Raw genomic sequence first — 14,577 nt, 5'->3', positions numbered from 1 at the left:
TTAATATACAGTAGTCACATTCATAACACCAACTTGTTCACTGTTCTGTCTAGAAGAGCGGTATATAAGCACAGTTATGATTATGAGCATTCGAGTTCCACACAACACAATAATAAATAAAGATCGCATGTTATCATCGATTGGCCTCGCTGAGCTAATGAAAGTTTCTGCCAGAGACCTAAGTAGCAGCCAGGTATTGGTGCAATATCTACACTGTTCCAAGTAACGCCGTCTTTTGCAGTTCTGTAGGTATTATATCAGGTGTAGCTGTTATATTAGAAAGCTGCAGTTTTTCCATATAAGTCACAAAGTTTTTCGAAAAAGATCCCAGGGTCCCAGTGACAATGGGTTCTACTGTTGTATTCTTCATCCATAGCTGGGTGGTTTCTATTGCCAGATCTCTATATTTAACCATTTTTTCTTGTTCTTTTTCTTCGACTCCGGCATCCCCCAGAATTGCAGTCAATTATCCAAAATTTCGATTTTCCACAACTGTTATGTCTGGCGTATTGTGTTCAAGGTACTGATTTGTAACTCAACCACTTAACCACTATGGTACAACATAAGGAAATGAGCAGCAAGATCTCATCTGTGTGCACCACAATAAGCCCTCTCTTTATACATTTCTTGCACACGGCTACATCTGCTGTGGTTGCGCGTGCGTGTGTAAAAGTGTATTGTCCACCAAGTGTAGATCTGGATTAGAATGTATAATATGCTTTCCAACTTTTTTCTTTAATTCTATTATAGTGGTTGTGGAATCCCAGCAGCAGACATGGAGCTGTTGCTTCTTATGTACTATGCAGGCTTTATTGCATAGGAAAACATTTGTTAAAGACGTAGGCAGTGCAAATGTAAAAGTTGCAAGGGTTGCCAACTTCCAGGTGTGGTTGGAAATCTCCCAGAATTACAACTGATTTCCAGTTCTGGAGAAAAAGGAGGGTGGGCCTCTACGGCATTATAACAACAATAACATTTGATTTATATACCACCCTCCAGGACAACTTAAAGCCCACTCAAAGCAGTTTACAAAATGTGTAATTATTATCCCCACAACAATAATCACTCGGTGAGGTGGGTGGGGCTCAGAGATCTCCGAAAAGCTGTGACTGAGCCAAGGTCACCCAGCTGGCTTCAGGAAGAGGAGTGGGGAATCAAACCTGGGTCTCCAGATTAGAGTCTCACTGCTCTTAACCACTACACCAAACTGGCTCTCTGCTGAATTCCCTCCTCTTCCCAAAACCTGTCCAGGCTCCACCCCCACAAATCTCTAGGGATTTCCCAATCTGGAGTTGGCAAAGCATAAGAACTAGGATGGGTCAGGCTGAAACCAATATACTCTTGCTCACAGATTCACTGTGCGCCATTAGGGATCCCAGACCCCCAGTGGGGGCGGGGGATCTCCCACCCCCGCTCCCCACCCCCCGCCCCCACTTACCTGAGCAGCGGGTGGGACGCGCACCTTCCTTGCACCCAGTGGCGCGCTCCTGTGTGCTGCAGCCACCAGGATCGGCCCGTTTTGGCCTGGATTGGGGCTGCTGCAGAGCACAGGAGCGCTCCTGCGCTCCACAGCGCCCCCAAACGGGCCTGTTTCAGGGCAGATTGGGCCCGTTTTTGAGGCGCTGCGGAGCCCTATGACATTGTTTATTGGAGGTCTCCCTAGAAGCTAAAATGACAAAACAGAGGCTATCATACTTTGGTCACATCCTGAGAAGACAAGATTCTCTGGAAAAGTTAATCATGCCAGGAAAAGTGGAAGGCAGGAGGAAAAGAGGAAGCCCTAAAACGAGATGGCCGGACTCAATCAAAGAAGCCACGCCCTCCAGTTTGCAAGGTCTGAGCAAGTCTGTTAATGATAGGATGTTTTGGAGGTCTCTCATTCATAGGGTCGCCAGAGGTTGGAGACGACTTGATGGCACATAACACACACATGAAGAAGAAAACAGTAACTCAAGCAAAGAACACTTGTCCATTTGCCAATAGGGTCTCTTTATTTCCTTATGCAATTTCTTTACAAGTTAACCAAAAACAAAACAAAAATATCCCAGTCTCTCCCAGGTTCAGCCTGGACCCAGAAACCAAAGAGGGTGCCCTCCCGCCCCCCCCCCCCCAAGTTCATAGCCAAGGCCTTTCCAGTTAGCTGCACAAGGATCCGGCCTTCCCACCGCACGCCCAGCCTCTTTCCAGCCCTTACAAGCGCCACCCATCTTCTGGCTGTTGGTCACAGCGAACCCCTCTTTTGCTTTGACAGTGGGATGCGGTTACTTCCCCAGATCTGATTTTGCAAAGGTTTTGGACAATGAAGCACTTTAGATGGGGGACCAGATGGCTGCCCCATGTCTGGGATAGAAGAGAGTTGCAAGGGCAATGAATGAGCCAGCTGTGGCTGTCTGAGGGTCTTGGAAGTGGAGGGACATGAATATCATGCCCAAAAATGCTTGGAGGAGAGAGGAAGCTTGCCTGAGGTGGCTCCCCCCCCCCCAAAACACATGCACGCCATGCTCTCTTAGCAACACAAATACCAAATGGGGTGTGCATATCTCTGGTAGGTCAAAGCTCCCCCGAACTCAGCACAGGGCACCTGCTCTTTTTCAACCACCTTTCAACACTTGATAAGCAAAAAAGGGAAAAGGCTGGGCTCTGCACCAGACAAGGCTGTGATCAGAACAGGTCACCTCTAGGCTTCCATCCCACCTGCCAAACATCCCACGTGGGGGTCCCTAATCTTCCACGAGCCAGGAGGGTTCAGCCGGCCCAGGAAATGTCGACGAGGACGCAGCACAAACTATTTCTTTAGAATCTGAGCCTTGGCGCAGTTGATCTTGTTGGCGACGGAGGAGTCGGAGGCCGCGGTGCACTTGGACAGGACGAGATTCATCTCGTTCTCATTCTTGTGTTCGATGGCCGCATCGGCAGCCAGTCCCAAATCCCTGCCGTTAGAAGAAGGGCAAGAGAAGAAAAGGTACTTAAAAAGCAGGGAATGCCAACCTGAGAAAAATGTTTTAGGTGGGTAGCTGCGTTGGTCTGCAATAGGACAGCAGGGTTTGAGTCCAGGGGCACCTTAGAGACCAACAAGATTTTCAGGACAGGAGCTCTTGAGAGTCACACAGCTCCCTTCTTCAGACCCTGAAAATCTTGGTCTCTACGGTGCCGCTGGACTCAAATTCTGCTGAGAAAAATGGGCAGCATTGTTTAAGATACCTAGACACCTCCGAACCCCAAAAGCTGAACTTTACAGTCCCCAAAACAATCAGCTGTGAGGCCTTTCCTAATTTTTTTGCTGATAAAATAGCACAAATATGCTCTGATCTAGATGCTGCAATACAGCAAGGCAATACCCGGTATAGAACAAAATGTACACAATGAAAAATCACCCGGATATTAAGAAAAATATTCTATTATTATTTCCTAGCAAAAGGACAATCACTGTGTGCAAACAGTGCATTCATATACTTAAATTATTTCTAAGCATGTCCTTTTCTCGCAGTCCAATCCATGCAGGGAACTTCACGCCCCGCTCCGATCCTCTTTGGAACAAGGCAAGTACTCCGTGGGTAGAAGAGGTGGTAAGTATGAATCACTTATGAGCCTTAGTGTGTTTTATATCTTTTCTTCTCTTTTCTTTTCATACAGGTGTCTTCCCAGATATTATTTATGGTGTCCAACCAAAAAGCAGCCCTAACTGCAACTGGCTAAGCGGCAGATTTCGTCTTGATGACTTCCTCAGGGGCTGGTGGACCCCCTGTACTCATAAACATATTTCTCATCACCCAGAGAGCAACACGCGTAATGGACCCACGAATATGCTCTGATCTAGATGCTAGCTGTAATGCAGACGAGATGGAAGAAATGCTTAATGCACCATCTGGCTTGAATCTGGACTGCCTTGAACCAATTACAATGACAGATATTAACAAGATTCTGACATCTATGAAAGCCACTATTCTTCTTCTTTACACAGGAAAAAATGTCTTTCCTGAGATGGGAATTGCTTCTTCTAGCGCCTACAGTTTCTTAAAGTAGTTTTAATAATTTCAGATGGATGGCTGTGCTGGTCTGCTGCAGCACAATTAAACAGAAGTCTAGTCGCTCCTTTAAGACTAAATTTTGTTAAGTCTTTGAAGTGCCCCTGGATGTCCTTTCAATTAAGCCGTTAGGACTCATTCTTTTTTCATCTTAATTTTTTCAATTAAGCCGTTAGGAATAATTCTTTTTTCATCGGCTGCCTCATAAACTAGGGACCTTTAAAAAAAACTCCAAAGATTTATAAATCAACTCTCACTTCTCACCCCAACCCAATGCTAAAATACAGGGGGGAAACTAAGTAAAAGAAAATCTGGAAAGCCAACGCCAGATTTCCTTCTGACGTCAAAGATTCAGACTGATTCCTCCTCTTCCAGATCGGTCCCGTTTCTCCCACAAAGGAGCCACCAAACCCTACAGTCCTAGCTGACAGCCCTTTATAAACATTGAAGGACTGTAGCAAGCATCTACAGCCTCTCGCACCCAGGCCCCAGCAGAAGTTTGCATGTGGTCATAGCCTAGCATCCTGCCAGGTGTCTACTACCACCTTGCAATGTTAAATGCTAGCAATAAGTTTTCTGCCATTCCTATTTCCACACGAAAGAATCAAGTGTGCCAGGCTGTGAGTAGGGCCTTATTTCAAGGGGTGGCATGGTTGGGCACCTGCGGAGCCTCCCCTCAACCTGGCACAGGGCTTGTTTGCTCCTGGTGGACCTTCCATTTCCTAGGCCCCTAGAAGCAGATGAAAAAGCAGAGCACAAGAAAAACTCAGCTCTGCTGCCTCCCCGATACATCCCTTGTGTTTGACCCCAAGGACCCTGCGACGCTGCAGATGCCAGCCCTGTACACAAGTTACAGCGAACGCATGTACAACCTGTGTGCAAGTGTGTACAAGTGTTCATAAGAAAAAGCAGCAGGCGTTCACTTTGAATTTGAAACCAGGGATCGATATCAGTTGCGGACTGAACTTAACACGTTACTCAATGTACATATGGAGAAAAATCAAAAAGCCCTGTTCATAAGAGCACACATACAATCCGTGTAAAGTATACCCATTATGTCCCCCGCAGGGCCCTGCGCTCTGTGGATAAGCAGCTACTGGTAGTCCCCAGCCCGAGGGACATTCCGCTAGCCTCGACTAGGGCCAGGGCCTTTTCTGCCCTGGCCCCAGCCTGTTGGAACGCTCTCCCACTGGAGATCCGGACCCTGCAGGACCTATTACAGTTCTGCAGGGCCTGCAAGACGGAGATGTGCCGCCGGGCCTTTGATTAGGGGCCAGCTTTATGTCCCCCTTTCTGACCGCCTTGCCCTCCTTTTGCGGCCACCCGTGGCTTGTAGTGACTTTATAGTAGCCTGGTTTGATCAGTGGCGCCTGAATCTTTTTAATACAACCTTGTTTTTATTATATTTATTGAAATATTGTTGGAAGCTGCCCTGAACCTGCTTGCAGAAAGGGCGGGATATGTCAAATAAATAAATAAATAAAACATACGTGCATTGAGAAATTCTCATGTTACATTCAACACATGCACAGATGAACATGTGATTGAAACAGCACATTTATCCAGATACAGGCAGGGCTTTTTTTCAGCGGGAATGCGGTGGAACGGAGTTCCGGAACCTCTTGAAAATAGTCACATGGCTGGTGGCCCCGCCCCCTGATCTCCAGACAGAGGGGAGCTTAGGTTGCCCTTCGCGCCGCTCAGCGGCGTGGAGGGCAATCTCAACTCCCCTCTGTCTGGAGATCAGGGGGCGGGGCCACCAGCCATGTGACCATTTTCTCCAAGGGCAACCCACTGAGTTCCACCACCTCTTTTCCCAGAAAAAAAAGCCCTGGATACAGGTCTCTGGTTTCATTTGTAAAGCGAGCGTCTCTTTCTTACAAACAGAGGCATGAACATACATGCAGGTTATGCATTCACTCTAACATGTGCTCCTTTGAGATCTTCTGGCACGGATGAGAAAACTGCACTCTGCAGCCTGAACTCTGGGGAGGGGGTAGGAAGAAGGGAGCTATAAGTGGGGGTAGGGGAGAAGGGGGGCACAGTTGGGAGGAGAAGACTGGGGGGGCAGAGGGTAAGTGGGGACAGAGGGAAACCTACCCCACCAAGATCAAGGCTTTGACCCGCTGCTCTGGGGCAACACGGAGGGTATACTTCTTGGCCTCAGAGCAGTTGTGGTGCTTCATGCAGATCTCGACGAAGGGCTGCAAGAGAGAAGCCCAAAGGCGCCTTAATGCTGTACGAGATGACGTACGAAGTACTATATAAAAACAAACTAGCTGGTAGCTCCATTTGGGCACGCCTCCACCTTGGTTCTCCTATGCGTCTTGAAAGGAAAATTCGATCTAGTGTTGGACTAGGGCAGGGGCTTCGGCTCAGTGGTAGAGCATTTGATTGATCGATTAGATTTTTAGCCCTCCCTCTTCGCAAGCAGGCTCAGGGAGGGTTACAATCATAAGGTACAATAGGTAAAACCAATAAAAATAACATCTCAGTGCAAACATGAATATCAGCATTCCAGATGGGGACACCCTTTCCCTGCCCACCATACACAAGGGAAGAAAAGGGTGGAGGTGGGGGTTGGTGAAACTCTAACTCCTCAGGCATGGGGGGGGCAGATGGACCATATGCTCCCCCCCCCCACACACACACACTAGCAGGAGACTGGCAGGGAGGCTAATTAGATGGATCCAGTGCTAGCCTCAACCATATGCCTGGCGGAACATCACTGTCTTACAGGCCCGAGTGCCTTCCAACAGAGTTCCACCAGGTTGGGGCCAGGACAGAAAAGGCCCTGGCCCTGCTCGAGGCCAGCCAAGCCTCCCTGGGGCCAGGGACCACCAGTAGGTGTTTACTTGCAGATCTAAGAGCTCTCTGAGGTACATACAGGGAGCATTTGCACGGCACGCTGAAGGTTGCAGGTTCAGTCCCAGTTGAAAAAATCAGGTAGGTCGTCATATGAAAGGCCTATGCCTGAGACCATGGCGAGCTGGTGCCAGCCAGAGTGGACAGTACAGTCCTTGATGGACCAAGGGTCTGGTCTGATGGTATAAGGCAGTTGTGTGTGTGTGTGTGTGTGTGTGTGTGTGTGTGAGAGAGAGAGAGAGAGAGAGAGAAAGAGGAAGAGAAAGAGAGAAAGAGAAAGAGAGAGAGACTCGGATCTGGGAGTCCCAGGTTGAAATCCCTACCCTGCTATGGAAGCTTGCTTGAGCCAGTCATACACTCTCAGCCTAAACCTACTTCACAAGGTTGTTGTAAGGGTAAAATGGAGGAATAGGGACCATTATAAGCTGCATGAAGGAGAATGGTGGGACATAAATGAAATAAATGAAAAACAATTTGGTGAGACAGTCTTCCCGGTTCCCGTGGAGAACAGAGCTGCACCAGATGCGAAACTACACCCCTTCCCCAGCCGCCTGAGAAGGGCAACGGCTCAGCAGCGGAGCAACTGCTTTGCACGAAGTCACAGGTCCAGTCCTGACGTCTCTGCATTCTGGGCAAGAAGGGAACAAAGGGAGGGCAACGCAGCTTCTGAAATCCATGCCAACTCCAGTGAGGCAGCTGGCTGGCCTGAGATTTTGCCGACATTTATCACCCATTTTAAAAAGAAAAGTCGAGATGGAAAATTTTAGGGCCAAAATAAATGTGACACTTTTCACAATACGAGTGGTCCAAACTGAACATTTCAGAATCTTGTCAAACTGTGCCCTCACTGCAAATACAAAATGGGTTAACTTTTTGCCCCCTGCTCAGCCTCAAGACTCGCATAACTTGTGGGACCATTTCCCCCGGTGTGCTCCCATACAAGAGTTCCACTCTTCAATCACAGCTTGTTAAGCATCCCTCTGTATAGACAAAGTCGGACAGCTACGGCCTATTCCTGAATCTGCTTGGCAGTGGCCCGTGCCTTGCACCTGTGGAATGGCCGCCTGGAACACACCAGGAAGGGATCCACGCTGATGGGATCTGAAAAGCTTTTTAAGCATGAATTGTTCAAAAGGGCCTCCCCCCGTTTGAGGAAAACAATAAGACAGGTATGTCCATTTTCTGAGCCCAGGTTATGTATTGGGGGTGGGAAGATCTGTGGTTGACGGGACAGGCAATGCGGTTTGCAAAATCTGTTAAATCCGTTTGGGGTCTTTTTGGGGGGCACAGTACCTCACTTCCAGTCTGCATTGCTTGGAGAGAAATGGGTCAAAAGCGTCATTCATAAACTCTTAACCAACAGTGGCGGGGTGCGTGTGTGTCATCTCTATCAAGGAAATGATGCAGGAAGGAAATGATGCAGACACCCCCTGCCCCGTCCCAGCACCACAGCCCCAATCCGAATCGCCCCTCTGCTGCAGATGCTTTTTAAAATTTAAAAAGGCACAGAGATATCCGGATCTGGGACTCTTGCAGATCCGATGGCGTGAATCTCGTGCGGTGAGGCTAGGATCCGCTTGACCCCTCTTCCTTACCATATAGCCAATGGGTGACTTCTTAGACTTGGAGAACTTCTCCAACTCGTCCCAGTCTTCTCGCTCCGCCAGGGCGCTGATCTTCAGCCACCAGAACCTGCCAAAGCAGGAAGGGAGTATATCAGCATTGGTGACCGACACACTGGCGTCTATCGAGTGCATTTTTATCCTATTTTTCGTCCAAGATTCATCCTAACCCGTGTTATTCTCTCCGTGATCCTCTGAGGCAGGTTAGGCTGAGAGGGAACTCACTGGTCTACAGTCACGCAGAAAGCTTTCATGGCAGAGTGAAGATTCGAACCTGGGTCTCCCAGATTCAGCCCGATGCGCTAACCACTCTACCGCACTGGCTACCAGGCAAGATTGAGTCCCTGAGGCTGCCTGAGTCAGGTATGCCGGGGAAAAGTCAGAAATGCTGTTGAGAGGGACAGAGCTTGGGATCTCGATGAAATCACCATGGAGTCAGAAATCAGTTTAGAAGCTTTTTCTCAACTGAAAGATTTGCCCCCCCCCCCCCATTACTTGGGGAATGGATGTCTAAAGATATTTTTTCATTCTTTTCAGTACACCTTCTGGGTTCTGCTCTCTGGGTGCACAAAAAAACTAGTCTGGATTCTGGGCTCTGATCTGGGCGAACCACCAGCGCAGGCTGGGGCAACAGGATCCTACGCCCGTTCTAACGCACTCTGCGCCAGCCTTATCTTTGGGGCAGAGAACACCCCCCTGCCCCTTGGCCCAAGCGATGGCTCTGACCGTTTGTCGGAGATCTTGAAGTCGCGGTACAGCTGCTCGGCCCGTTTGTGGTTCTTGTCCAGGATGAGGTTGTAGACAGTGTCGTGGAGGGAGTAGTCCAGGTATGGCTTGTCTTCCTCCTTCTGCATGCGGTGCTGTATGCGGAGCAGCTTCACCTGGTCTTCGGTGGCCTGTTGGGTGGGCAGCAAGAGAAGAGGGCAGCTTCTAACGGGACGTTCTGGTGTAGGATTTCACTTCCCCCCTCCCTGCTGCGGATAGCCCAGGCAGGCCCGATCTTGTCAGAACTTGGAAGCTATACACAAGAAAAACTCCGGGGTGAAGGAACTTAAAGGTTCCACAAACAGTCTATGGGGAACAAAATAGGATTTAGTGTATTTTTTTCTTTATAAAGTGCGAAGTGCTAATATAGTGCAATAGTCAACAAATGACATACAGTATAAATAATCCTATACAATAAATAGTAATATAAATTAGCAGAATCAATCAATACTTCTTGAAGTCCAACCGGTGAAAAATTCATCCATCAATATTTGTCCATTTTTAACAGGCAGAAATCAAGACGGTGGCCCTCCAAGTCCATAATCCAGCAGAAAAGCCGAAGCGGAGTGTTTCTTCAAACCATCAGCCTACGGGTCTTAGCCAGCAAATTTCCAGTTCTCGTTTCATACTGTCCCTTCCTCATAGGCAACACTGTCTAATGGATGGTCACAAATCTTACAACAGCTCATCACCAAGCTGGTAAATGCAGACAGATTGTTTATACTGTATGCAGAGAAGTTTGTTGACTATTGCCCTATATCAGCAGCACTTCGCACTTTATAAAGAAAAAAAAAATAGAAAAATATACTAAATCCTATTTCATACCCCATAGACTGTTTGTGGAACCTTTAAGTTCCTTCACCACAGAGTTTTTCTTGTATATAGGTTGTTTTCTCCAGTGGAGCCCATTTAGGTTTGTTTTAGATCTTGGAAGCTAAGCAGGGTCAGCCTTGGTTAGTAATTGGATGGGAGACCTCCAAAGAAGACTAGGATCGTTATGCAGAGGCAGCCAATGGCTAACCACCTCTGTTAGGCTCTTGCCATGAAAACCCCACCAGGGGTCGCCAAAAGTCAGCTATGACTTGATGGCACTTTCTACCCCGCCTCCCAACAGGGGCTGTTTTGTGTCTTAAAATAAAAGCCGTCTCGGATGCAGGAAAACATCGGAGCAAGGAGGGAATGGAAAGAAGGGAAAGACTGAAGCAGCCCCAGCTTACAGCTTTGCAGTGATGAAAGCATCACACCGCTGAGTTTGCAGCACGTAATTTAGGCCCAAAGACGTCACTCAAGAGTTGGGGTTGAGGGAATCTCTGGGGAGGGGCACTGAAGGGACTCTTGCCCCTCTTCCAGGGGGAGCAGCATCTCCCCACTTGGCTGAAGAGGTGGGGGCAGAGAAGCAAACCAACACGAGGCCCCAGCAGGCAAGCACCTCCACAGATCCAGAGGAGTTCGCCGTGTCAGTCCGTAGTAGCAAAATCAAAAACAGTCCAGTAGCACCTTTAAGACTAACCAACTTTATTGTAGCATAAGCTTTCGAGAGCCACAGCTCTCTTTGTCAGATGCAACCGTCAGGTTGCATCTGACGAAGAGAGCTGTAGCTCTCGAAAGCTTATGCTACAATAAAGTTGCATCTGACGAAGAGAGCTGTGGTTCTCGAAAGCTTATGCTACAATAAAGTTGCATCTGACGAAGAGAGCTGTGGTTCTCAAAAGCTTATGCTACAATAAAGTTGCATCTGATAAAGAGAGCTGTGGTTCTCGAAAGCTTATGCTACAATAAAGTTGCATCTGACGAAGAGAGCTGTGGTTCTCGAAAGCTTATGCTACAATAAAGTTGCATCTGACAAAGAGAGCTGTGGTTCTCGAAAGCTTATGCTACAATAAAGTTGCATCTGACGAAGAGAGCTGTGGTTCTCGAAAGCTTATGCTACAATAAAGTTGCATCTGACGAAGAGAGCTGTGGTTCTCGAAAGCTTAAGCTACAATAAAGTTGGTTAAAGGTGCTACTGGACTTTTTTACTATCAAGCACTTCCAGACACTCAGTGCTTGCGCTGGGAATTCTGGAAGCAGGTCTGCACAACTCTTCCTAAAAATGGGTGGGTGCGGGGAGGCCAAATGAGCTGGTGGAAGGAGCTGCTGGAGGGAGGGGAGGGTTGCCTTTCTGCGCCTGGGAAGGGAGGGGGGCACCCTTTCAGCCGGAACCTGCTCGCCTCTTTTCTGCAGGTCCAGAAAGTCCGGTCTGGATCCTTTAAGCGATCCTTCTCTCACGGAGCTTTATTGAATTTTGCTCTTCCTGCCGCAGTTTGCATCCCTCCCCCTCCTTGATCACAAATGCATGGGTGCCCCAAGGAAGAAGGGAAAATTCTCTCCCAGCCATAGCTTAAGGGATATGTTGTTTTTAAAAAATGCCCCCAAACCTGAGCTTAAGACAGCCTTAAAACAGACAGGTTCATATCTGGGACAGGGAGGAGCCATGTTAATCGGGCTGCGGCACAAGCAACAAGGAGTCTTGAGTATATCTTGTGGCAGACAGTTCCGTAGGCTATAGCCCACTTCTTCAGATGCATGAAATGAAATCTCAGCCAGTATCGCAATCTTGCAAACTGAGAATGTCACTCCTTTGCAGGAGAAGGTTGGTAAAAGCTTGGGGGGGGGCTGCCTTTCAAGGAACCTTTTCTGCTGTTTTTTTCCAATCATCTCAGAGAAGAACCCGGGATAAGCTTCTAAGGAAGCCCAGAGTTTCTCAGAACACAAGTTGCGAAGTGGAGATTTGGCGGAGATTCTTTGGAGGCAAGGCCCAGTTCCGGGGTACAACAAAGAAATGTGCCTCACCTTTGCCGCAAATTCATTCTTGGCTTTGTAATATTCATCCACGGCATTCACCAGGCTGGCCACGCGCCCCTCGATCCGCTGAGCAGGAAAGAACACGGCACAGGTTGGGTCCGGTGCAGGAAGAAAAGGACTAGTCAGTAGCTCGTCTTTCCCGAGAACTACCTGGATCAGCTCCAACAGAACTCAGCTCTTCCTTGGGAGGGGAGGGATGGCCCGGTATACTTGAGGGCCCCACAATCTCCAATTCTGTGTACCCCTTCTGCTTAAAACTTAAAGATACCTATTTAATACCCACAACTCAAAACGATGTACACTGCTTACGTTGCCTTCGTACATCTCCAAGTGTGCCTTATTTGTAAACTTGCAGCTTATCTCACTCAACCTGCCCTCCCTCGGGTTTTGACGTTTCACCAGGCCCTGCTCCAAGGCTCCTTTTTCGACAGTTTTAAGGGCTAGAAACTTGGCAGTTCCTTTTAATTTTGTTTAAACAGAAAACTATAGAAGATCCTCAAGGCTGTTTAGTTCTGCCCCAATATTTACAGTGTCATCCTACACAGAGTGACTCCAGTCTAAGCCCATTGGTTTCAGTGGGCATAACTTTGCTTAGAATTGCACTGTGTATCTCTGAGCTCAGGCAACGTAGTCACAGAATAGATACACTTTAATTGGGGCCCAACAGAACCTCCTAGAACTGCCCAAGACCCTCCCCGGTGGGGTTGCCGAGTTCTGCTAGCCTCTCCCCCTGCCGCCTCTTCTTCTGACCATGCCCTGAGAGCGCCTACCTGCTCATTGGTGTAGCTGGAGCGGACAAAGAAGTTTCCGAGTTCCTGGTGGTTGTCATCTTGATTGTAGAGGTCTTTGAGCGTATCCAGTTCTTGGTGCTTGCAGAACTGGGGGACGGCAACCCAGGCATTAAGAGAGGCAAGTCCAGGACGAAGGCGGGAGCTACCTCATAGGCAGGGGTCATTTCGTAGAAAAAGAGCTGGAGGAACTCATTAGCATAACTCATTAGCATATACCACGCCCATTGCCAGCAGCAGAAGTGTGTCATTAGCATAACTGATTTGCATATGCCACACCCCCTGGCATCACCTATCCTGGGCTGTTTTGGACCCAATCCTGACCATTCAGGGCCACAATTGGGCTCAAAATGGCAAAAGGGGGCTGAAAATGGCCAAAAGGGGACCCCAAATGGTCAGGATCGGGCCACTGCTGAGTGGGAGAGTGATCCACCACCTGTCAGAGGCCCAATTCGGGCCGTTTCGGCCCCAATCCAGGCTGGAACGGGCCCAAAATGGCCGAGTCGGGTGGGGCCACCTGACATGTGACCTCTTTAGGGAACTACCGCAACTGCGTTCCTGCGCATTCCCCTTCGAAATGAGCCTTGCTCATAGGGTTGTTGGGAACATACATAGAAACATAAAGCTGGAAAGCACCGCCAAAGGTCATCTAGTCCAACCACCTGCACAATGCAGGAAATTTGCAACTAGCTTCCCCCCCTCCCCACAAAGTGACCCCTGCTCTATGCCCAGGAAGGCAAAAACCCTGCAGGATCCCCAGTCAATTTGGCCTGGGGGGAAATTCCTTCCTGACCCCAAAGTGGCGATCGGCATTACCTGGACATATAAGAAAGGGCCACGAGAGACAAGTACCACCAGCTCATCCCTTCATGCCCTCACTCTCCCGATCTGCGTACGTTCATATTGAGTTATAGAATCATCACAGAATGAGAAATAATTTGGGTAATTTTAATTTACTTCATTCTTTTACTCTAATTTTCACCCCAACGGAAACCTAAAATGGCTTGCAACGTTCTCCCTTCTTCCGTTTTATCTTTAGTATAACCCTGTAAGGAAAGTTAGGCTGAGAGAGAGGGACGGGCTGAAGGCAAACTTCCATGGCAATGTGAGGATTCGAACCTGGGTCTCCTAGATCTTAGTCTGACACTAACCACTACACCACGCTGGTGTACACATGCACGTAAGTATGCGTACTTAATTATACAGTGGAAGAGATCGTGGTTGCATGCATCAAGTTCCATGTCCAAGCTTCAATATCTTCAACCACACGATCTGAGGTGGCAGAAGTCTTACCACACCCCTCTAAGGTTGGCCTCTAATCGGTATCATCACAGCCAAGACCTTATCCTGCCCTTTCTGCGAGGAGCTCATGGTCCCGAACAGGCGTTTCCATTTGAGCCTTACAACCACCCTGTGAGGCAGGTTAGCCCAAAGGACTTTCTCAAAATCACCCAGGGAGCCTCACGGCAGAACTTGAACCCAGATCTCCCCTAGCCTAAAACACCCAGCACCGAACTGCGCTGGCTCTTATAAAAACGCTCTTCGCCCTCCCCTTGCCTGCTTCAAGCAGGTCCTTCTTTAGTCTCCAGATGGAGTGCGAGTTTCCAGTTGCAGCTGCAACAGAATCCAGCATTTAAGAACACATGTGGACATGTGCAGGCGTGCGCA

At 48.5% G+C, this 14,577-nt stretch overlaps 1 protein-coding gene across 1 annotated transcript in view; it reads right to left on the bottom strand.

Moving 5' to 3' along the window:
- Positions 1-1,974: 1,974 nt before the first annotated feature.
- Positions 1,975-14,577, bottom strand: part of VPS16 (VPS16 core subunit of CORVET and HOPS complexes) — a 41,543-nt gene continuing 28,940 nt past the window's right edge. The window contains exons 19-24 of the mRNA XM_054990505.1: positions 12,892-12,999; positions 12,110-12,187; positions 9,239-9,408; positions 8,486-8,582; positions 6,126-6,229; positions 1,975-2,930 (exon numbers count right to left, since the gene is read on the bottom strand). Of these exons, the coding sequence (XP_054846480.1) occupies positions 2,786-2,930; positions 6,126-6,229; positions 8,486-8,582; positions 9,239-9,408; positions 12,110-12,187; positions 12,892-12,999 (702 nt within the window). The 3' untranslated portion in view covers positions 1,975-2,785. The remainder of the gene's footprint in view (positions 2,931-6,125; positions 6,230-8,485; positions 8,583-9,238; positions 9,409-12,109; positions 12,188-12,891; positions 13,000-14,577) is intronic.

Source organism: Eublepharis macularius, chromosome 10, assembly GCF_028583425.1.
Source record: "Eublepharis macularius isolate TG4126 chromosome 10, MPM_Emac_v1.0, whole genome shotgun sequence".
In the NCBI taxonomy this organism is placed as follows: Eukaryota; Metazoa; Chordata; class Lepidosauria; order Squamata; family Eublepharidae; genus Eublepharis; species Eublepharis macularius.
The sequence above is the reverse complement of the archived record's forward strand: the minus strand, read 5'-3'. Positions and strand labels throughout refer to the sequence as shown.